Here is a 24,237-nt window from a genome sequence, read left to right as displayed (position 1 = left end):
TTCAATTGGAAATTGCAAAGTCTAGTGCCCTCATTTAAGTCGAAAGGGATTGAAGGGCAACCCCCATCGTTTCACCAAATACATCCAATCAAAATTTTAAGATAGCCATTTTGTTCAGCGTAGTTGAAAGGTCCTGTAATTATGTCTTCGAGGATGACAATACCCAACAGGCCTCAGAGCAAGGGTTGTAAGTCATGCCCTGGGGCTCATAACGTTTTAGTGAAAAGGGCGGCTTCAAAAGGGGCTTACTGGAAATAGAAATTTCTAGTGTCCTTTTTAAGAGTCAAAGTGATCGAAGGGCAACTAGCAACCCCCTCACGGCCTGTTTCCCAAATGCATCCGATAGAAATTTCAAGATAGCTATTTGTTGAAAAACAGGTCCAAAGATCACGTAACAAAGCCTTTGGGGTTGGCACAACCCTCCAGAGTTTGAGGGCAAGGGTTGTGAGTTATACCCCAAGGACATGTAAGATTTTTATGGAAGAGGCGGTTATTTGAACTTTCAAGGATGCTCATTTGATTGGAAATTTAAAATTCTAGTTCCCTTTTATGAGCCAAAAGTAATGGAGGGCAACTAGCCTCCCCCCTGACACTCACTTTTCAAAATGCAATCGATCAAAATTGTGCCATTTTGTACAAAATAGTCCAAAAAGCAAATAACAATACCTTCAGGGTGGACACAACCCTCCAAAGCCCAGGGGCAATGGCTGTAAGTTTTCCCCGGGGTATATAAGGTTTTTATGGAACAGATGCCTAAGGGTATGAAGACAAAATTTTCAAGGATTTTTTCTGGAGGCGAGGGAAGGCAAACTTAATCATAATACCCTGTCTGTTGCAGGTTACTGAAAGGGCGTAAAAGCAATATCTTAGAAAGAATTCGATGTGTGAAGTTAAAAGAATAATAGAATAATAGAATAACATGGTACAGGGTAAATATGGCAAAGAAATATGGACAGTAAAGAAAGAAGACACATTTGCTAGACGTTTTCAGGTAAACTATTAAAAAATGACCTTAAAAAAAGCTTGGCAACGAGGTGCCGGACGTGGCTCTATAAAATAAGGGGTTCAGCCCCAACCGGTATATGCCTAATGGTCTCTGGAAATAAAAGAACTGTAACACTTGATTATTTTATCAATATGTCCGTGCAGAGACCATATTCTCTGCATGGACATCGATTGAATGCCTAGAATAATTTTACTAAACGTCCTATAATGCGGTGAAAAAGAGACCGGACCCCAAACACCCTGATGGCATGTCCTCTGCATAAAAAATGACTAAACCCCAAGTAACAGAAAAGTTAGATGCCCAGAATTTGACTGGAATGAGCCTAAAAAAAGGGATTACAATTTTTGGAATTTTTTCACTAGAAGTCAAAGCATAAGTTTTGGTGGGAGTGGGAGCGACCGGAGAAAATATTGGAGGAATTATCGCATATTTTCGACCTTATGATACATAGATCTATAACTAGCTTATAGATATAGTAGTAGTAGTAGCATATAGACCCTAGACGCAATCAGTACTAGTAGTTTATCTTTTACCCACTAAAAGCAACAGCAACAATGTGGAGGACATACAATTATAAAATGAAAAGGGAAAAAAACCCAACTCGAAACTGACTCAAAGTCAGTTTCGAAAAAAGAATCAAAGAACCAACTTTAGAAAGGAAAAAAAAAGAGGAAGACCATGCTCAGACATAAAAGCCAAAGCTTCATTAAGGTAATTTATTTGAGTCGGTATATCAAACAGTTCGCGGTAACGAACTGTAAAAAAAGAGCGACAGGGCTCAAGAGTAGGCGAAACTCTGAAAATCAGAATTTTGATATCAATTTATATATCTAAAGAATCGGCTTTTTATCCTAATTGCAAATATATAAGATTCATCGAGCTTAGTGTTACCCATAAAAGGATGTGAGACTCAAAAAATTTGCCTGATTTTCAAAAAAGAGGGAAATCTTAATGAAAATTGCACCATCACATTCAGCGTATTAGACGACCCTACAGTAGAGGTTTCAAATTTCTATTTGCAAAATAAGAAATTTTGTGTTTTTTTTTGTCAGAAGAAAGATCACGGATGCGTGTTTATTATTATTTTTTTTTTCACCGGTGATCGTATTGAACCAGTGGTCCTAGAACATCGGAAGAGGGCTCATTTTAACGGAAATGATATGTTCTACTGACTTTTTAATTGACCAAAAGGATTGGAGGGCAACTAGCTCCCCTCAGACACCCCTCCCCCAAAAAGACACAACCGTTCGATCAAACTTTTGAGAGAGCCATTTGTGTTTAACATAGTTGTAAAGTCCGAAAACTATACGTTTGGAGATAACTAGAGCCCCCCCCCCAGCCTCCAAGAATAGGTCTTTGAGTTATAATATTTACCCTTTGTTTAGGTACAATATTTGTTATTGGGTAGTATGCAGACATTTTTAAGGGAGAGGGGGATTTTGTGCTTGGGCTGGGTGTCCATGGGGATTATTTTCCGTGTTTTTATTTGTTGAATACCTACCATTCACATAGCATGATAAGACGAAGTAGAGGAAAAAGAAAAGAAAAAAAAAACAAGCAGAACAAAAACTAATGCACAAATAACCAATTACTGCACTAATACTTGTCATAGCAACGACAACTAAGTATAAAAATAAAACATGAATTAGAACCAAATTTAAAAATCACTCACTAAATTTGGTTATGACACAGAATTAAAGCAAGGATACCAATCATTTTGTGAAGAATTAAGTTTTTGGTTATGCTTGGCAATTAATTTAGAAATTACAAGCTTAAATTTTCTAATTAATGGAGAATACAGATACCAAGGTGGTAACGGAAATAAATGCTTAGTGAACCGCAAGAAAATGGACCAGACTTTCATATAATCAGTTCTAGCAAACAACTTCCAGAACGGAGCAATATACAAGATGTTAGGGAGGACTAGAACATTGAACAGGCTAGCTAATAGTAGGCGGTTGAATCGACATTTTGCTGCAAAATCGATGCATAAGAAGCAGATATACGTCGTAGAAGATGCTCTCGGAGCAGGGATCGGGTGTGACGTAGCGACAAACCAATGGGAAGACCTAGATAAACGAGGTGGTTAACAGCTCTAACGGTGGCATCGACAAGTACTATTGAGGACGTTGGTTCACCTTTCCAATTAAAAAGCACTATTTCAGATTTATCAGCATTGAAACGAAGGCCAAGTTTCAGATACTGCTGTCGAAGTGTGACAAAGACCTCATTCATTCTTTGGATTGGCAAGGCTGAGATTTAAAACGTCATCTGCATAACAAACTAGACATAAATTCAATGAAGATAGAAACAGAGATATTATCTTTTAAAAGAGTGATTGGTGTTGGGCATCCAACACACAATTATTGAAAATATTAGGAGAAGGAATATACTACGTCAAGGTGCTCCTTGACGTGCACTTTTCAAGACGGGTATGTGTTTCCTGTGGAACAGAGGGCATATTTTTACCCGTAGGTAGCTTCAGGCGAATCCACAATCAAGAGTACATATCTGGAAGACAGTGAATCACCGAGGAATTTAGTCCACGTTTGGCTGCTTTTGAGGAATAAACAGGGTGGATGAGGGAATAAAAGGCGCGTCTGATATCGTGGCTAGCGAGAATTGTACATTTTCCTGATGACTCGGCATCAGTTAGTGCATTGGCTACAGCTGTGAGGGCATCAGCATGACCTATTCCCCACTTGAACCCGAACTGGGAAGATTGAGTGTAGCGTGTCTCTTCTAGGTCAGATCTGAAAAAAAGCTCGAAGACTTTGCAAAATGAAGTCGCAATCGTAGTAGGCCGAAGTAATGGACATTCTTGGTTTGGCTGTCCGTTTTTGGGATAAGATCTCCAATGCAAGAAGAAAAGGGTACAATTTGCTGTGAAAAGTCATCTGCATTAAAAGTGCCAAGAGTTTTTTTTTTTGTAATGAGTCAATTTACTATAAAAACAGTTAGCCGTAAGTTCAATTCTAGACAAAATCCATTCAATATTTAGAAAACTACTAGTTTACAAGTTAACAATGCGTCGACAGATTTCATCTAAACTTTGCCTTCCCACCGGCCATCACCAGTCAAAACAAGTCCATCCTTAATTGTGTCAAAACAGGCTTTTTCAATTTTGCTGGCAAATATACCTTGGCATCAATAACTGCTGACAACAGCAGAGCAGTTGGGTTGGCCTTATTTGTCTTACTTTGTCTTCGCTTATTCACTTTTTCATGTCGAAATGTTCTGGCGGACTTATTCGAGGGAAATTTTGCGTGTTCGAATTTCCAGGAAATAAAATCCACGGAAGGAGAATTTCTGGAGCGATCGGAAAAACGATTAGAACTTAGTCTATATTTCAAATGAAAGCATGATAAGGAGAATATTTCAGGCTGAACCTTCTGCAAGAAATTTTGCAGAGGGAGAATTTTCAACAAGGATGGAATTGCCAAGAAGAAATCTTACGGGTTGGGATGTATTTTATGTGGGAAGAACTTTCCAATGGGTTTTCCATAAGGAGAAGGAATTTTTCATGGAGGATGAGATAGATTTACCGGTATTATTTGAAAGATGATCAGAAATTAAAAAACTAAACAAGTTTTTCAACTGAAAGTAAGGAGCAACATTAAAAGAAAACAACAGAATTAATCCCTATATGAAGGGAGTGACCCCTCCTCAATACCTTGCTCTTTACGTCAAATTTTTACTGTTTCTCCCAATTTTTTAAGAACAAAACGCAATTAATTAATTGCGTTTTTGAAACGCAATTAGAATAGAATTTTATTTAAAAGTGTTAGAAGCTTTAGCGTGAAAAGCCAGGCATTGAGGAGGGGGCACTGCCAGCTATTGGTCGCTCTTCCATCTCTAATCATTAACGGGAAGCCCGAGTTGTGCACCTCAAAGCGGTAGACCAATGCAACTTACGACGAGTCGAACGCCAGACGCAGTTGAATGCCAACGCACACAGGGTGTCAAGAGTCTGGGGAGCTTACAGTCAAAGAAGTTTCCACATAACATCTAAATAAAGAATGAATGGTCTCAATAGTTTGTCAACTACTACGGCGTCACCGGCTTTAAGTGATACGCCCTCGCTTATAGGAATGGTGGCGAGGCCGATATTTGAATACACCATCCTAACCCAGATCAGCCAGATCAACGAGATTTTTGGAGCATTCTGCTGGAATTTATGATTCATGAAAGATGACACAACTTGCCAAGTCATAGCTTAGAAATTGTACAAATGTAAGGGTGATGTGATCTACTATTATGAAACAAGGATCGGAAGTGATCGGAATGGGTGTCTAAAGAGACACCCATAGCCGAATCACGTATGAAGTACTGATTTTTGAACTATGGAGAACAGGATGGTTCCAGACTTCATGGAGTGGGGTCCGTGCTGAGTACTACAGCTCAACACGCACGTCTTGCGTGGGACCTTATTAACCCAAGAATTTCCGTCGTCTGCTTAAAGGGTAGACTGTTCGATATAAGTATCACAGTGGTATGTGCTCCCGGAAGCTTATTACCAAGGATGTACACCCCTATTCAGTCTATGGCAAAGAATCTTGACTGATTGATGTAGAAAGGGGTGTCAAACGAGGGTGTATACTTTTTCCTTTTCAATTATAACATCAATTGGATCCTTGAACATACTCTCTGGAGATTTATGGCACTTGTAGTTGCTAGAAACACCAGCTTGACGGACCTTGACGAGGCAGACGTTGTAAATCTTCTCGCCCAAAACCGACACTCAGCTCAGTAAATACTTGACGAGGTGGCATATTTCTCAGCCTACATTTTCCTTCAGATAAAGTCATAGAAAACGAAAATTCTTGACCTGAGCGTCACAAGAGACTATCAACACACCTTTTATGGTTTCCCGATTGAAAAGGTTCACAGCTCTGTTTATCTGGGATGTGAGGTGGATTTATGAGGAGAATACGATCAAAACGTCATCAGAAGAATATCTAGAGCTCAAGCATTCTTTGCTCATATTCGCAGGCATCTTTAGGCTCAACCATTTATAAGTCGACAGTGAGGATAGTTCTTCTCTATAATGTCGAATCCTGGCCCACCAAAGCAGCTCAAGGGCGCGCTCTAGAAATCTTTGATAACTGTTGCTTGCGTTCAATGTTACGCACCCGGCTTTCAGACCAGATCTCTAATGACGAAATCCGCCGACGTTGTTACAACCCAGACAGAATCTCAAGACATCATCAAGCTCTACCGGCTCCGCTGGCTTAGATACGCTTTACGTCAACTACATCATTGCTTCACTAAACATGTACTGGTCGCTGAACCCCTATCAACAAGGCGTAGAAGACAAGAAGGACAGTTTAAAAACTGGTGGACGCTAGTTACACAAGATCTGGAGCCAGCTGGATGTTTTCGCAAATTTACTCACAGATGGGACAAATACTAGTTGAAGTTCTCCGAAGAACTGGAACAAGACCGCTCATCGTGCGATATCACCATTCAAAAGCTCTGTTTAGATGCCGGGTGAGGCGGAAACGGCTGGTCCTGCTGCCAGTACAAGTAAGTAAGTAATCCCTGCATATAGAGAATAATTTCTGCTCGTTTTGAGTTTTAATGTTGCTCCTTAATTTCAATTGAATTTCTTTTTATTTAATCAGTAAGGTAGAACCTATGCACTAGTTTATTGATTTGGTAACATGGCGGTAAACGAAGCCAAAATTTGGGTTGCCAAAAAGGGTATCTCAAATATGCCATAGGTAAGGGTATTACAATGCTTTTTCCAAATGAAATAGCGCCAGAAAGGAAAATATGGGTATTTTTGTTTGTTATTTATGTTCTCAAATAAAAATAATAATGGATAATTTTTTTCATTAAGTTGCTTCTTAAACACATCCAAGATTTGGACCTTACAGTACAATATAAGGAAAGAAATATTTCTGGTAAAGGACTTGTACGTTTTAAATAGAAAAGCTGTCTCTAGTTATAAGTATCAATAAGAAAAATTTAAAAACCAATGTCGAAGAAGAGAGATTGACAGATGAACGGAGAGAAAGAAAGGGGAAAGGAGAGGGCCCTATTCCGCATCGGTCTGGCAACGCTCAGCTGGAGTAGGTGCAATTCAGGTTACATGACCCAAACGCCATGTTCTGCAGAAGCATTCTTGGAAAATAAACCGGAAATTTAAAACATTTTCGTAAACTTACATTTGCGTGTACTGCGAGTTGACGCACAAACAACGCCAAATTGACATCAGAAATGAGAGTCTTTTCTTGAGCATAATACTGCATTTCAGCTACTTCTGGCCTTCCTTTAATAAACGCGTAATTGGTGCCCATTTCTAGTGGCTCTACAATAACACACGCATGAGTAAACTGACACCGAATTGTAGAAATATCGTATTCTTCACCACTATTGTTGTAGACAATTGTAACAAAGTTATTACCAATATGTCGTTTCTTGTCGTTGCATTTGGGGTCTTTTGCTTTGTTGGGCATCAGTGTAGCAACGTGAAATACAACCTAGGTCAAATTAAAGTACGATTAATTATAAGTAGGTGTAGCTAATTAATGGACCTTGGTACTACGCAATCATAGCCCGTTTCGTGTGAAAGAATAAGACTTTTCAGTTTTTAAACCAAAGAAATTTTTGTAAGTCTTTTAGAAAGAACTGAAAATCTTATCCAAGGTTCCCAAAATCTGTTTAGCCTAGACACAAGACAATTTTTCTGATATTATCAAAAATACGGAAGCTGAAACTAATGGTCCTATGAGTGATCTTCGAAATTAAGTGCAAAAATGGTGTTGGTGTTAGAGACAAGATCGTGGCAAACATTTCTCCACCGTTTCAAACATTTCTACGTACATTTGTGATATAAAAAAAGGGTGATACAAAGACGTGTAGTGACAAATGTAGGAAAGTTATACGTTAGTCCAATTTTAGTATTACTTTAAGAAACAAGAAAAAATTAGTTTTTCAATGCTAACAAGGATCAAACAAATTATATTTCAGCAATGGTGTCTAAAAAATCCGTTGCTTCTTTGGCAAATTTATATTAACAGGGCACAGCAACACATTGGAAAAAGTTTATAGGAGCGTAAATTGTCCACAGGAAAATTTTTGAAAGTCCGAATTAAAACATAATCTTTGATTCTACGTTAGCCCTTCATACTTTGGATACTCCAATCCATTTTGTTGTTTTTAATGATGGAGACTTGAATCATAGAAAAATCAATATACTAGCCGAAGAATAAGCATTTAGCACAGATAATAGTTATACAATATAGATGTCTAACTTGCCATATCGCTATACAATGTCACTATGATCGATTAAGTATTTCTGTATCGATATACTAGCAAAAGAACAAGTGCGCAGCACAGAAAAGGTACATAATACAGACATCCAACTAGCCACATTGATATGTAGAATATCTGTAGATATATCAATAGAGACACATTGCATATGAACATCAATAGCATCGATATACAAGCCAAAAAGCAAGTACGTAGCGTAGACAGCAAGTACAATATACTGATGCCCAACTGGCTATATCGGTACAATCGTTATATTATATTAATTTAGATGATGTATCGATATACTACCCAAGAAGATTAAGTATGTAGCAGACAGTATGTACATAACATAGATGTCTAACTGGTTATGTCAATATACCGTAATAATATAACTGATATAGTATAGCTATATAATATCGATATAATATCGTATCGTAATAAACGTATTTTTTCACTTGTTTTGTGTATGTCACCATTGCCAAACTGGGCTTTCGTGTGAATAAATCTATCTATCTATCTATTTATCTATCTATCTATCTATCGAAATACTAGTCAAAGAACAAGTGCGTAACACAGGCAGAAAGTACATAGTAAAGATATCCAACTGGCCTCTTCTGTAATGCACAAAAAAGGGTTTGGTATTAGATCTGTCTTGAAAGTATTCATGAGGATGATACTGTAAGCTGGGGACAGTATTGCCGTTTATTAAACAATCAGATCAGATCATGTCTATTTAATAATATTTACTAAACGATTATAGATTTCAACCTAATACAGATTAAAGACTAATGGAAACATAATAACTTCTCACAAGATAATGCACGATTATTTTCTAAACTATTCTTAATTATCTTGAAGTTCTTTTGTATAGACTAATTTTATAAATAAGCTTGCTTTTAACAAGCAACATTCATAAAAACATTTTTGGAAGAAAATGAACAGATACGAGCACAAACACCGAAATTATTGGTTACTAAAAATTGCTCAGTTGGACATCTGTGTCACGTACCTTTGGTCTGTGGCATGTAGATAATTACCCAATGGCCTAAATATTTCACTGTTCTTTTCTCAAATCCTTCGTGAGATCTTGGTTTTACGCATTTTTGATGACTTTTTCAGAGTAAAATAAATTGTGAAAGGAGTTTAATCAAAACCATACAAATTTGACCAACAACTCTTCTTTCACTGGTGAACAATCTTAAGAAACAGTTATTTGCAACAAGTTTATCCCTGACCACGGAAAACCATCTTAGATATCCTTAATTTAATAAGCGTTATCTATGTACTAGCCAAAGCTCTCAAACTGGTATACAGATAGCTTTTGGATAGCAAGATCCACTAGCAGGCCCGGGTAACTCACTGTTTGGTTCCACGTCCTCACAGATTAGTCTATCCTTAAATAGAATATATTAATGAAATGCTTATGGGACCCCATATGGATGGCACGGTTTACCCAATAGAGTAAACTTATGAAAATTACGAGGAGGAGTTGCAAAATTTGATATTTTAAACTTACACAGGGAGGAGGGGATTTCCTGTTTTTCAATGAAAATTCCGAAAAAGAGCAATTTCCAACGAAAAAATAAAAAAAAGGTATACTTCAAAATCTAGCGGGAGGGGGTAAAAACTCAAGGATGTTTCCCTTGAGTAAATATCACCCTGTCCCCCTCCCTAATTGAAGCCCTAGGGTCTATCATTTTTCCTTTTTATGAAACTGTAAACTGTATTTCCTGTTTTCCTACTTCTTTCTTAATTTTTCACAGAAGCCGATTTTGTTTTCGTTTTAAAATATGTAAAATTTTCATAGGGCCATGGAAATGTGTGAAATACTGTGTGAGACGCAAATGGCCTCACAGCCTCATAATACAGGTCTGTACACTGCCTTATAGTCATTTTGTGAAGTTCATCCTATTTCCTTGACTGAAGTCTTCTTTTGTAATGACTGCAGACAAGAGAACACTTCCTTAAAATAGTTCCATCCTAGAGATAGGTCAATGAAGCATTAGAATGTAGGTTATGAGTTCTCTCTGATTTTGAAGCAGTCTTCGTTCTCCAGACGTGATATTTGCATCTTTAACTTTTTTTTTATTTGAAAAATAATAATGATATAAAAAACGTAATAATAACATAAAAACGTAATAATAATTTTGCAAGAATAACAATATAGAAGAGGAAGAAACAAATAAACCTGTACTCGTGACCATGACCCTTCTCGAAAAAGTGCAATTCTTTGTAAATAGGGCATTTAAATCACAATAGTAGGATTCTCTGATATGCCAATTTTGGCGATGTAATTTACATCAACTTTACTCCCCATTTGAGGAAATTTTCCTCCATTTTTTAAAATTAGGTAAGTTTTTCCAGGCTCATAAATTTTAAAGAGCAATTTCAACCTTAATGAGTTTTAGATTATTTAAATTACTTTAAAACGCCAATTCTTTTGATGCATATATTGATGTAAAAAACTCATTTTTCAGAATTTCAATCAGCATACTATTAGCACTAGTAGCTCTTTACTTATAATTTGTTGCAACAACCTACTTGACGTATTATGCTAAAAGATAAAAAGAAGAAGTGGAAATTTGTTACCATCAGTTAAACTTGACTCCTTTGGCCAGGCTTACACGAAATTAAATTCTTCAAAATTGAATCATGTTATATTACCACAGGTTAATCTGCACTTACGGCCCCTTGCTGAAGGAGAGTACCATTACTACTTTACTACAGTTACTACGTATTTATAAGACATTACCAACCACAATATGAATAAAAAGCTGACTACTATTAATCCAGGGTAGTTTTTAACAATAAATCGCTCTTTGCTACGAATTTACGAAGCCAAATCTGTCTTTACTAAACGCCACCAACTAAGTTAAATCATAGTTTATCCAATAAAAGACTTTTTTTTCTGAAGATATCTGAGATTATTGAGATATTGAATTCAATAAGTCTATTTTAAATATTTTTTTCTTCTTCTGCTTCTTCCTTGCCTCAAATATAGAAAAAAAAGCTTTAGGGGATTTCTTACCTGGAGTATAGTAAAAAATGAGCAACTATTTTTACTACGAATTTACCACGATGTAATGGCGGAATATAGATAATAATGCTAAGAAACCAAAAAAGGCTATTTTTGGGGAAAATACTACATAGAATCACTTTCGACTCTTAGAAAGAGTAACAGAAATTTTAATTCCCAGCCGAACGGACCAATCCCTCCTTTTACATGGACTGGCCGGGGAAAAATAGAGCATAGAAACCGCATCACTTTAAAAAGTGGTTTTGGTGGCCTTAATCCCAAGAAAAAACCTAAAAAACTATTTATACTTACGTGTAGTTAATACGATATAAGGAAAAAACTTTAGTCTTGAGCAAACATGCATGGGGCTGTTACAGATTTTTTTTTTTTAAAGAATAGAAAAAAGAGTGATACTTTTGTGTCACTATTTTATACATTTTCACATGATGAAAAAATATAACAAAGAAGGCGATAGAATATTAAAAAAGAAGAATTAAACCTGGGCAATTCCATCATTCCATGTATAAGTATAATCACCATCATTTCCATCGGTATCCAATCCACCCAGAAACACTGCCGCACTATCAGCACTTTTCAGCCTTATAAGAGACCCTAAGCCTCTCAAGAATTCCTGATATCTTGCAGAACCATATTTATTCGACAAAATTTCAGTTTCATCTTTGGCTTGACTGGAACCAACATATATAACACCAATTTTATGTGTTTCATAGCATGATGTTTTATCCAAATTTCTAATGCTTAGTTCAATATCACTACGATCAGGACCAATAAGTATTGGCGGGTCAACATCTTCACCCGTTTCTATAGCTCTGAGGTAGTACAGTTGCAAGAACAAAAAACTAAAAAAAAAAGATTAAGATGGTCTATTTTCACCTGAAGATTAGAGATTAATCACATAAAAAATATGATTATGTATCCTGATTATGCAAGTTTACATGTATGTAAGTTATGTATATGTCATACAATAAGCCTATAGTTATATAAGTCTATATATGTTACGTAGACAAAGTTAGCTAGGAAGTAAGTTCTACAAGTCTATGTACGTAAGTTATACTATAACTATGCAAAGTTAGAAGATCATATATAAAATGACGAGTGATAGGTTTTGCAACAATAATTGTTTTATTTTGTTGGTTTTTGCGTTTACCCTTTTGTTGCTGTTTGAAGAATTTTTATTTCGTGATTCTTTTTTTTTATTTTGTTGCACCCATCTTATTTAACTACTACAGCAACTAACAACTCACCATAGCACCAAGCCGTTTGCGGCCAATACAGCTATGCACACTCCCCCAGCCCAACCAACTCAAAGCGTCCCTTTTTACATCCTCCCAGGAAGTTCCCGTGTCCCTTAAATATTTCTTTATGACAACCTCCTACCCCAGCCCCAGACAGCCTGTTTTTCTGGTCTTTAACTGGTAGACTGTAAATGCATTCTTTTTTCATAGTACAGTTAGCCCCCCCCCCCACAATAGGTTTCACTCTATAAATCTCACACAAATTTAATTTGAAAATAGCATCCTGTTCAAAACCCAAGGGTTAACCCAAAACATTCTTAGAAAAGAAGCTACCATGCGAGGGATATTCTATAAGCGGTCCTTTTTAGATGCTGGTCCCATTTGCAGATTCTACTGGTTTTGTATCGTATTTGCACATTGGTTCCTTCAATGCAGATCTGCAATGAAGGCAGGAGATTCATTCACACTTCCTTTCAAAATTCTCGTAAATATGTTTCCTTACACGGTATACCGGATACATACAGTAAAGTAATTAGTACTATGTACGAGAATAACATTGCTGCGGTTAAGGTAAAAAATGAAATTAAGAGGCTTTGAACAGATTGGAATGGAGAAGGAGTGGGCGTAGCTGTGTTTTTCAGAGATCTCGCTGTTGCAGTGAGATGTCGGTGAGAGTAGTAGTAATTTAGTATTAGTAATTTAAGTAGTAAAAGTAGTAGTAGTAGTAATATATTTTTATAATAAATCAAAATCATAGATATCGTTCCTGAAACAGTTTCAAATGGTAATTTTTTCTCATTTGACGGTTTTTTTCAAAGAGTATTTTTTAGAAAATACACCTATATTCAAAACGTAGGCAACACCAGATATGAGAGACTCATCCAGCACTATTACATGGGTTAACAGAAATTAAAAAGAGCTAGAATCTGGCTATGATATACTACCCAGCAGAACCAGAAAATGTAATAAAAAACAAAATTTAATTCATTTTAATTTTGATATCAATCATATAGCTAGTTTTACATAGAACCATCTTGACGTTTTCAGAAATTGGCCGATTTTTTTCTTTTTGACTTTTTGTTATGTGGTAATAGATGGAGACAGATGATTCTTAACACATGGCCTAGTCTCAAATATGAACACAAATATATCTGTTATACTCTTTTGTCCAATGTTGTTCTTTTATTTTCAACACAATGGAATAAAAATGAAACACTAACATTTTTATTTAAGTTGTCATTAATAGCTTTATGATTCTGCTGGGCATGACTTGATGTCGTTATTTGTTGGCTGGATGGTACTTGCACTAAGAAATCGAAAAAATAAATCCATTGGTTATAGACACGAAAATACTTGTTATTAAAAAGATCACTCCGTGTTGAGTAGAAGACAATGAGGAAGAAGTACTTTTAGTATTAACTGAATCAATTCAAGATGGTCTTAAAATTCCCAGTATGCCAAATCTCGAATCAGTACAAACGGAAGCGATCACCAAAACTTGGAAAGGCTAGATCAACTCTAACGACCAATATTGCTGCAGAGGAAGTTTTCATGCAGTAGAAGAGTATTAACAAATTTCACTACTGTGGAGTAGATCATCAAGACACTCCACCTGGGAATATTTGGTTACCCTAAAGAATATAAGTCTGAAAACAGCGCTCTTGGAGTCATAGTATAAGTCAGTAATTCCACCCGAGAGAACAGAAGGCACCACTGGAAGCATTCCACCCTTTACCAGAAGAAAATCTTTGGGTTGAATTACCCTTTTCAAAGGAGGTAAGACTCTAACACTCGTGTTTTTATCTTTATTTTTATGTTAATATTCATAATTTTATGTTAATTTTATGTTAATATAGGGTTTCAAAGAAAATAAAAATCACATCAAAAATAAGGGTAATAAATTCTGCTATGGGTGAATATATGATTCCTAAATATTTAAAATGGATAATTAAGTCAAAATAAAAAAGAATAGTAATTAGCACAAACAAGAGCGACGCTATCCAACGTTAAAGCTGACGCTACTAATTCCTAGATCTCCCAGCAATTTTGATTTTCTAACATTACAATTATATAAAAATTTCAACTGTTTAAAATTTTATTTTCCGTAAAGCACAAAATAGATTCCAGCTTTTAGAAGGTCTAGGAGGGCGGTAATGCCACTCTTATTTGTGGTAATTTCTGCTTACTTTAGTCAAATTTACAAGAGGTGGCTTGAAATATGCAGAAAAAAGTTACAGTCGCAGTAACTGAATCATCCAAAGAAAGGAGATAAGATTTTTAGTTGCCCACCCTCCAAACACAATAAACCACACTGCATCCGTGCTGGTTGTCAGAGGGAAGTATCACCAATATATAAGGAACAGCTAAGGGTATTAAGTTAAAATTTCAGAAGATGTTGAAGATTAATCGAAGGGAGAACATCCCCCTTTGACCTTTTTCGATGGTCCTTTCTCTCACCACTGATGACAATTTTGAAAAGTGATTTTCTTCAAAACAGTTAAAGGGTCTTGTAGCCTAGCCTCTGGGGATGACGACAGTTTCAGTTTTTATAAAGCTTTTCCAAATGTTGTAAAAACAGTGTGCGCTCTGAAACCTGAATAAAAAAAATAAAGCATTGTACTTTGACCAAAACACAATTAACGTAAAAAAAAAGAAAAAAAGAAGAAAAACGTCAATTTTCTTTTTAACTTTTCCAGCTTACTTTGTATTAAAGCCTGACTTAACAGCTTCTTTAGCCTCCTTTGTTTTCAAGACACTTTCCTGCTTCTTGTCAAAGATAGAGGGCACGGGTCTACGTATTCCGCTCATACTTGACGGCATTGTTTGAGTACGTCCCCTCACAACATATGATTCACCATCAAATGGCAATGTGTCATCGGCCAAATATCGGTCTCTTCTTTCCGTCACTTTGATAGTTTCTGAGGTTTCCACATCTTTCGTAGGTGGTATACCCATACCCAGAGGTATGGACGTCTCTTTTCCACCTGATGAGCTGAGCTGCTCTTCTGGAATAACATCGTATGATTTCCTGTAAATAAGCTGGTTTAGTAATAATTTGAAAATTCTATATAATAGTTCTATAGCAATCTATAGTAGACAGTAATTTCATTATAGTTCTTTATAGCCGATAAGCTCAGCTGCTCCTGCGGAATGGTATCATAGGATGTCCTATAAATGCTTCAACTTCATAATAATAATAAAAACAATACAAGTTACGAATCTTCTATAGTAATCCTAAAACCGTTATTTCAATACGAAGACTATTATTGCGATACGATACGACCCATACTGAAAAATGATCTTCCTTACTGTTAAATGTTCGGGACTTAAGTTTTGTCGGTAGGTTTTGATTAACCGCAGTTTGAAGTCCCTAAGTTGGTTATGCTAAAAAATGAGCTAAAACCTAATTCGTTGCAAAAACAATTTAAAGAATAACTGCATTTATTTTTCTTTCAACTTAATCCAAGTTGCATTTGCAATTCCGTTATACATATCGACACAAGGTCAACCATATTTAATTATGATCCCGCACAATAATAACACTTATGTCTCTTCTTTTTTTTAACAAATAAAAATAAATCGACAAAATGTAATTTTCCATACTGTTCAAACAGTTCGTGGTAACGAACTGTAGTAAGGAACGACCCGGCTCAATAGTAACCGAAATTCTAAAAAAAATCGAGTTACATCAAAAGAATCGCATTTTAATGCTGATTTTAAACATATAAGTTTCATCAAGATCAGTTGTACCCATCAAAAGTTACGAGCCTGAGAAAATTTGCCTAATTTTAGAAAATAGGGGGAAATACCCCCTAAAAGTCATACAATCTTAACGAAAATCACACCATCATATTCAGCGTATCAGAGAACCTTATTGTAGAAGTTTGAAGCTCCTATCTACAAAAATGTGGAATTTCGCATTTTTTGCCAGAAGACATATCACAGATGCGTGTTTATTTGTTTTTTTGTTTGTTTTTTTCCAGGGGTGATCGTATCGACTCAGTGGTCGTAGAAATCGCGAGAAGGCTCATTCTAACGGAAATTAAAGTTCTAGTACCCTTTCTAAGTGAGCAAAAATTGGAGGGCCCCTAGACCCCCTCCCACGCTCATTTTCCCCCAAAGTCACCAGATCAAAATTCTCTGATAGCCATTTTATTCACCATAGTCGAAAAACCTAATAACTGTGTCTTTAGGGACGACTTACTCCCCCGTAGTCCCCGTGGGAGGGACTGCAAGTTACAAACTTTGACCAGTGTTTACATATATTAATGGTTACTGAGAAATGTACAGACGTTTTAAGGGGGATTTTTTTTTTGGTTTAGGGGGAGAGTTGAGAGGAGGGGGGTTACGTGGGAGAATATTTCCATGGAGAAACTTCTCATAGGGGAAGATAATTTCAATGAAGGGGGCGCAGGATTTTCTGGCATTATTTGAAAAAACAATGAAAAAATAAATATGAAAAGTTTTTTCTACTGAAAGTAAGGAGCAGCATTAAAACTTAAAACGACCGAAAATTATTACGCATATAAGGGGTTTACCTCCTCGTTATACCTCATTCTTTCCGCTAAAGTATTTTTAGCAATTTCAACTATTTATTCTACGGCCTTTGTGATTCAGAGGTCATTCTTAATGAATTGGGACAGAATTTAAGCTTTAGTGTAAAGAGCGAGGTATCGACGAGGGTTGAACCCCGTCACATACGCAATAAAAACATACGAATATAGAAGTTCATTACGTAAGTTACGTATATTTTTTTACCTATGAAAACGTTTGTAAAAAATTAAAAGTTCTAGTTGCTTTTTTAAGTAATCAAAGATTGGAGGACAACTAGGTCTCCTCCCTCGCTCATTTTTTCTCAAAATTTTCCGATTAATTGCAATGAATTAATATGTGAATTTCATTTTAATTATTTATGTGCGGAGAGCCAAGATCAATACATGCATTAATTCAAAAACGTACAAAAATTAAATAAAAAAAACAAGTTTTTTTTAAATGAAAGTAAGGAGCAACATTAAAACTTAAAATAAGCAGAAATTACTCCGTACACGAAAGAGGCTTTTCCCCCTCAACGCCCCGCTCTTTACGCTAAATTTTTTTACTGTTTTAAAATGTAGAGTTGAGAGAAAGAGTCAAACTTTAGCGTAAAGAGCGGGGCGTTGAGGAGGAAAAGCCCCTTTCATATACGGAGTAATTTCTGTTCGTTTTAAATTTTAATGTTGCTCCTTATTTTCATTTAAAAAAAATTGTTTTTTTTTTATTTAATATTGAGTTATGGCGTGTATTTTATAGGATGAGGGCTTTAGTATACAAAGTTGAAGCAGATTTTTATGTCATATCTCATTAATAAGGTTTACTGTCTTACCATCACATAAATACCATGTCAGCTTATGGGCCATTCTATAACCAATCACTGCATTGGGTACAGCAAGATTGTTATACCTACAAAATTGCACCAATCTGCAGCCATTACTGTTTTACTTTCCTACACAAAATTTATCTAGGATATTGTACCGTCTATCCGTATTTCTAACGACCTAGGCGCCAGAATGTCCTAATAAAAACACCATGTTTCTATCTGGGACCCTGTCTTTTTGCTCCTGTAATTGTGAGTAAACTTCATCTGAGTCACCAATATGTGCGTCAGTCGGTCCTACAGGGGCATATACTACTATAACTAATACCCTGAACTTTTTAGTCATGAAATGAGCTATTAATATTCTATTACAAGTTACTCACAAGATATATTCCACTCTTCTAGGTAATTTACTAAATTTATTTTACTAGATTAGCAGTTTCTTAGATTACATTTTCTTGCTTGCAACAAATCAATGACTATGTACTGGCGATTATGTCGATTTTACTTATCTAAAACTGTGTCAAAGATTATTAACTGCAGGAAAAACATGCTTCAACAGTTAAACTGGTTATTTTTTCTCTATGAACATTTGAGAATGTTCTTTTCCTTTCAGCTGCTTATAAGCCAGTCAAAAACAAGAATAAACTATAAGTATAAAATCTAACTGTGATCTTTGCAGATGAATATATTTTATAGATGGCTGAATATTGTGAAAACCCAAGTAAAGGTAACAGCTTGTCTAATGAAACAATGGAACCTCTAACTAACAAATTTCCAAACGACTCAGATGAGAATGTTTTTTTCCAACTGGATTTAGAAGAGATTTAGGGAAATAATTATGCTGAAGTAACCACTGGCATACGTGTAGCAATCAAAATGAAATATTCTAAATATTTTAAATAAAAGGCTCCGGAGATGAAGTTTCATAGCGAAGGTTCATGCAGGGAAAATCCTTATAAATGTAAGATACGCAGCAAAGTAATTTCTTGGATTCTAATTTATCTACGCATACAAGGTTCATACTGGAGAAAGACCTTATGAAAGATATGCACTAAAGCATTTTCTCAGAGCTCCACTTTGGCCAATCACAAGAGGGTTAATAGAGTGCCCAAACTATTTCAAACAGCCAAAAAAAGTATAAACCTGTTCTTTATCCAAAAATGAACAATTCATATTGATCAAGCAAGAGTGAAGTGGCGATCCTTTTTCGTACTGTTATATTACAATACATTCATATATTTTTTTTTATGCAAGGGAATTCATATTTTCCACAACATAATTAGTTTATTACTCTCATTTACCATCAGGGAATTTGCGACAATTTTTTTTTTACAGAACTATAACTTTCTTAGGTTATATCCAATTTACTGAGACTGCTAATTGACAATAATTTACCAAATCAGATGCCAGCAAAGTTTAAATTAAACTTATATTTTGTTCAAAATGTTTGATTTACTTTCCATTCAGTCACTTTTAACACATTTTTTTATGCTAATATATACTTCATAGAAAATTTTTTTTTGTTCCATAAGCTTTAATAAAGCTTATTTTTCTGCCAACTAAAATTAATAAAAGTAGTGCTTTTTTTTGTTCAGACAAAGATTAAATACAATTTTTTATAACTAAATTTTGGGATCTGCTGTCTTCCCCCAGAAAAATTCTCCCCCCCCCTTCCCCAACAGTCCCCTTTCCCCTGGAAAATTCTTCCCAAATGAAAAATTGAGCAGCCCAAGGGAAACTAAGAGAAATAAAAAGAATAAAGAAAAACGTATAATTGTACATCACCCATTATGAAGGTCATGGTTGGTCGTTGTGAAGGTGGGAGGAGGGGATGCCAGCTGCCTAAAAGAGCACAATTCAATGCCCTAATTGTTGGATAAATAAAGGAACCGGGTGTGGGGGAGGGGAATATAAATTAATCTCTCATGCCCCTCCATTTAGATTAAGCTTGGATAAGGATTATGTGGGGCATAACTCCCTTCTTATTGTAGAAAAATGTCTCTGTCATTTATTTTAACGCTTCAATTAACTAAACTAGTTTACTTCATATTTCATAAAACTATATATAATGGTGTTTAACTGTGCATCAGTTATTATAAATGAGGGGCAGTGGGTTATTTGTAGGGAGAAGGATTCCCCACAGATCTGTGGGATCCCCCACAGAGTGCATTTAATGCCTAAATATCCTAGCTATCATTGAGCTTAGAAAAAAGCCACTTAAAGGTACTTCCGACCTCATTTAAAATAAGTCGTTCTGTAAATTTTTAATTTGCTTGGTTACCTAATAATTTTTAATTTGCTTTGCTTGGCTTACCTTTCTTTGGTTGAACTTTGCCTGCGAACCTTCGCATCTCCTTCCCCAATATGACCCTCGCCATTTTCTTTCAGATGAATATCTTCATCACTTTCAGTAGAATCAGTTGCTCCGATTGAATGAAAACGTGTTTGTAAAGCCTTAAAAACGATGATAATTAAAAGATACTACAATTAAAAAGATAATTAATATATGACAAACTCATTTCTATTGATAAATTTTAAATTTCTGACAAAGGGAAAGCAAAAACAACCTAGCAATATGCGGAAAGAAAATACAGCCTAATTTTACAATATATTTTTTTTTTACCTTTGTCAATTTGTCAAAAACGTAGGTCATGGGGTGACACTCCTTTTCTACATTAATTTTGTAATATAGCTTTCTGTCTATTAACTTACTGTTGCATCACTGTCACACGCAGTGAAGCAAAAACAAAAATAATAATAATGATAATACACTTAATTTTTTTTCACCGCTGGGTCATTCCACATGAATTCAAGACGGTTTAAGTTTCTCGACATTTTTGTTGTTATTTTTTCTATGCTCTCTTTGATTGATGTACTTCTACGTCTTTATGTGTGCTCCTTGACTATCAAAATGACCGCTAAAGAAAAAGATATGGTCTTCAAGAAAAAGAAAAAAGAAGAAGAAAGAAACGCATCAATGATTCCCATCCATAATCCTTTTTGTTCAAGGCGGTGTACTGTAATTCCCCTAGTTAGAATTTTTTACTGTAATGATTCTAATGGTGCAATTTCCATTTCAGTCTGACGCCACCTCCGGGCGGTTTTGGCACTTTTCCAAATTCTATTCATTTTTTTTCGCAATAAACTTCTATTCTAAGATTAATCGAAAAATATTCACTATTTATGTATCGGCTTTAAATGGCAAGTTTTTAAATGTAGACAGTTTTTTTTCATAAAAACTTTCTAAACTGTCGGTTACTATGGGCCATGATTTGCTCATTATAGCAAAGCGTCAAATTTGCAACTAAACAATAATAATGACTCTTGAACAGAATATTTAATGTCTTGCCGTCTCCAAGTTTAGAATTTTTTATCAGTTTACAAGATGTTTTATCAGTCTCCAAGTTTTCAAGATGTGAAGTTTGATCAGTGGATAATTTTTTTTTTTCAAAAAAAAACTTTCTAAACTGTCGGTTACTATGGGCCAAGATTTGTTCATTACTGCAAATCGCCAAATTTACAACTAAACAACAATAAAAATAGAAGGATTTTATATCTTGCCGTCTCCAAGTTTTGTCCAATAGTCTATGGAATGGTACAACTTTTTCTTTTTGAATATTTCTTATTTTTGGTGAAGACATGACCACAGAAAACATGAACCGCTTTACAAAATATGTAAAGAGCCGAATGACTAAATGCATTGATATTGGCGTAGTCTCAATTTGTACCGTTATGGCATAGAAGAATTTTAGTATGAGAATAAAATGATATTTCTTCTAGAATATTCGCAGCGATCATTACAATAAGAAATTTGGCTAATTTCGATGTATTTATATAGGCCTATATCCAGTTTTGAAAATGCGCTTGCACCAATATGAATATTCATTTTTCGCAAGCATTTTAATAGCAAAATGCTAAGCCTAAATTTTGAAGAATTCCTACCAATAATTCGCCAATATTTTATATTTTCCTACGCTTAAGGTATATGCTCCCTCTGAAACAAGCGACAAGCCCCCAACCATAATGTGTACCAAAAGCACGGGATACTTGTATCACTGGATTCATTAATCTCAGATATGTTCATTCACCGCGCAAGAATTATCATATTTTCTTTATTTTCTTCTGAGAGAACAACCTAAGTAAAAAAAAAAGAAAAAAAAAGAAAACTGTCCTCTTTTCAACAAATCTCAACCAATTTTCATTGTATCTTTAACCCCCCCCCCCCTCCCAGAAAAACTGTATATCGAACTACACAGATTTTCTTTTTTCGTGGATTTATTAAAACCATAAGAGGGCAGAAAACTAACAAATCTTAAGGAGGGACAAGAATCTTAAGGCTAATTATACTAAAAAGTATTAGTAATAAAATATGAAATTTTGTCCGTCAGTTTATCTAATGACATTTTCTTTCCGTGACATTTAAGTTACAGGATTATTCTAATAATGTTTTACTGGGATGACACTTTCTGATTCATCTTAATTGAAAACCTATAAAGACTTACAAACTGCCGGAAGAAGGGACGGACAGGTATGATTTTAAGCTCTAAATGTGATTATTAAAATTAAATATAAATAAAAGTAAAAAATGTATATTTTCAGTCTTTTGGGAAGCATCAGAAGATATTTTTGGTAAGATCTTATGAAAACAATTTCTTGGCCTCTCATCTAGACATCGACTTCATCGTTAGCCCCTCGTTTGGCGAAAAATACTATTCGGAAGCTGCAATAAAAGTCCTAGTTCTATGTGAATAGAGTTAGCATATTTCATCTGATACACGGTGACAAATTGTTCACGATACATCTCTACCTTCTTATACAGATGATCATCAACATGGATATAATTCCCTCCTCCTTCTGGATTGGAGATCTGTCCTCCTCCCACATTAAAGAGGAAAATATGAGCTCCGACGCTCACCGACGCTCACCCATGAATTAATTTAAAAAAAAACTCTCCGACAAAGAAGTTTTTTTTTTAAGAAAATTAAAGGCCATATTAAACTTACGATCAGACAAAATAGAAACCTACAACAACTGAAACAGGAAACGACCAGAAATTACTAGTAAAGAATAAATGAAACCAAAAAGAACAGAAATTAAATAAACAATAATAGCAAAAAAACATACAACAGGTACTACCATAAATGAATAAATAAATCTTAAAACGAGTAAAGCTTAAGTAGAATATGCAAATCAAAATTCAAACGAACAAAATATTTTGATTTTGAAGCATAAATGAAACCCAAAACAAACAAATATAAAAAAAATCGTACCAAATAAGCATACAATATATACTAACATAAATGAATAAATAAATCTTAAAACGAGTAAAGCTAAAATTGAACATGCAAATCAAAATTAAAACGAATAAAAAAATTTTGCTTTTGAAGCATAAATTAAACCCAAAACGAACAGAACAAAAAAAAATCGTAGCAAACAAACATAAAATATGTAATATCATAAACGAACAAATAAATCTTAAAACGAGTAAAACATTAAATTGAACATGCAAATAAAAATTGAAACGAACAAAATTATTTTGCTTTTGATGTATAAATGAAACCCAAAACGAACAGAAATAAAAAAAAAATCGTAGCAAACAAACACACAATAGGTACTAATATGCATGAATAAATAAATCTTACAACGAGTGAGACTTAAATTGAGCATTCAAATCAAACTTGAAACGAACAAAAATCACTACAAACAAGAGTTTGGGTTTTGCCTCATTCTCTCACTGTAAAAGTCTAAAACCTGCTGCGTAATTGGCACTTTATACTGAAAACTATATGTGTTTTGAACATTGTTGGGAACTGCAAACAAAATCAAACTGAATATTTGAAATAATATATATTAATTGTTGAAAGTTCATCAGTTCAAGATTTTATTTCGCTATAATTTTATTTTCATTTTCAATGCTTTAATAACTGGAAAAGAAAACATTTGTAATATAATTTGTTTACAGTGAAGCACCAATGACGCAGAAGGCTTTAGACTTTCATAGTTCGGGGAGAGAGGAGCATCCAAACTCTTGTTAGTATTGAAACTATATTTGTCTCTTGTAGTCTTGGAAAGAACCAATAAAATTGAACTAAATATTTGGTTTATAATGATAATAATTGTTGAAGCTCATCAGTTCAAAATTAATTTTACTGTAATTTTTATGTTTATTTTCAATGTTTTAGTAAGTACAAAAGAAAATATTTGTAATATAATCCGTTTCCAGCAAAGCCCCAATGACGCAGTAGGTTTTAGACATTTAAAGTAAGGGAATGAGGCAAAACCCAAGCTCTTGTCTGTAGTGATTTTTGTTCGTTTCAAGCTTGATTTGTATGTTCAATTTAAGTTT

General features: G+C 34.9%; 1 protein-coding gene across 1 annotated transcript in view; it reads right to left on the bottom strand.

Moving 5' to 3' along the window:
* The window catches only part of LOC136030036 (tuberin-like), a 142,291-nt gene that overhangs the window by 2,783 nt on the left and 115,271 nt on the right, over window positions 1-24,237 (bottom strand). The window contains exons 21-24 of the mRNA XM_065708653.1: window positions 20,206-20,345; window positions 15,237-15,563; window positions 11,779-12,139; window positions 7,177-7,491 (exon numbers count right to left, since the gene is read on the bottom strand). Coding sequence (XP_065564725.1) covers window positions 7,177-7,491; window positions 11,779-12,139; window positions 15,237-15,563; window positions 20,206-20,345 — 1,143 coding nt within the window. The remainder of the gene's footprint in view (window positions 1-7,176; window positions 7,492-11,778; window positions 12,140-15,236; window positions 15,564-20,205; window positions 20,346-24,237) is intronic.

The sequence above is a fragment of the Artemia franciscana genome, chromosome 8 (assembly GCF_032884065.1).
Source record: "Artemia franciscana chromosome 8, ASM3288406v1, whole genome shotgun sequence".
Lineage (NCBI taxonomy): Eukaryota > Metazoa > Arthropoda > Branchiopoda > Anostraca > Artemiidae > Artemia > Artemia franciscana.
This window is presented reverse-complemented; position numbering and strand designations above follow the sequence as displayed.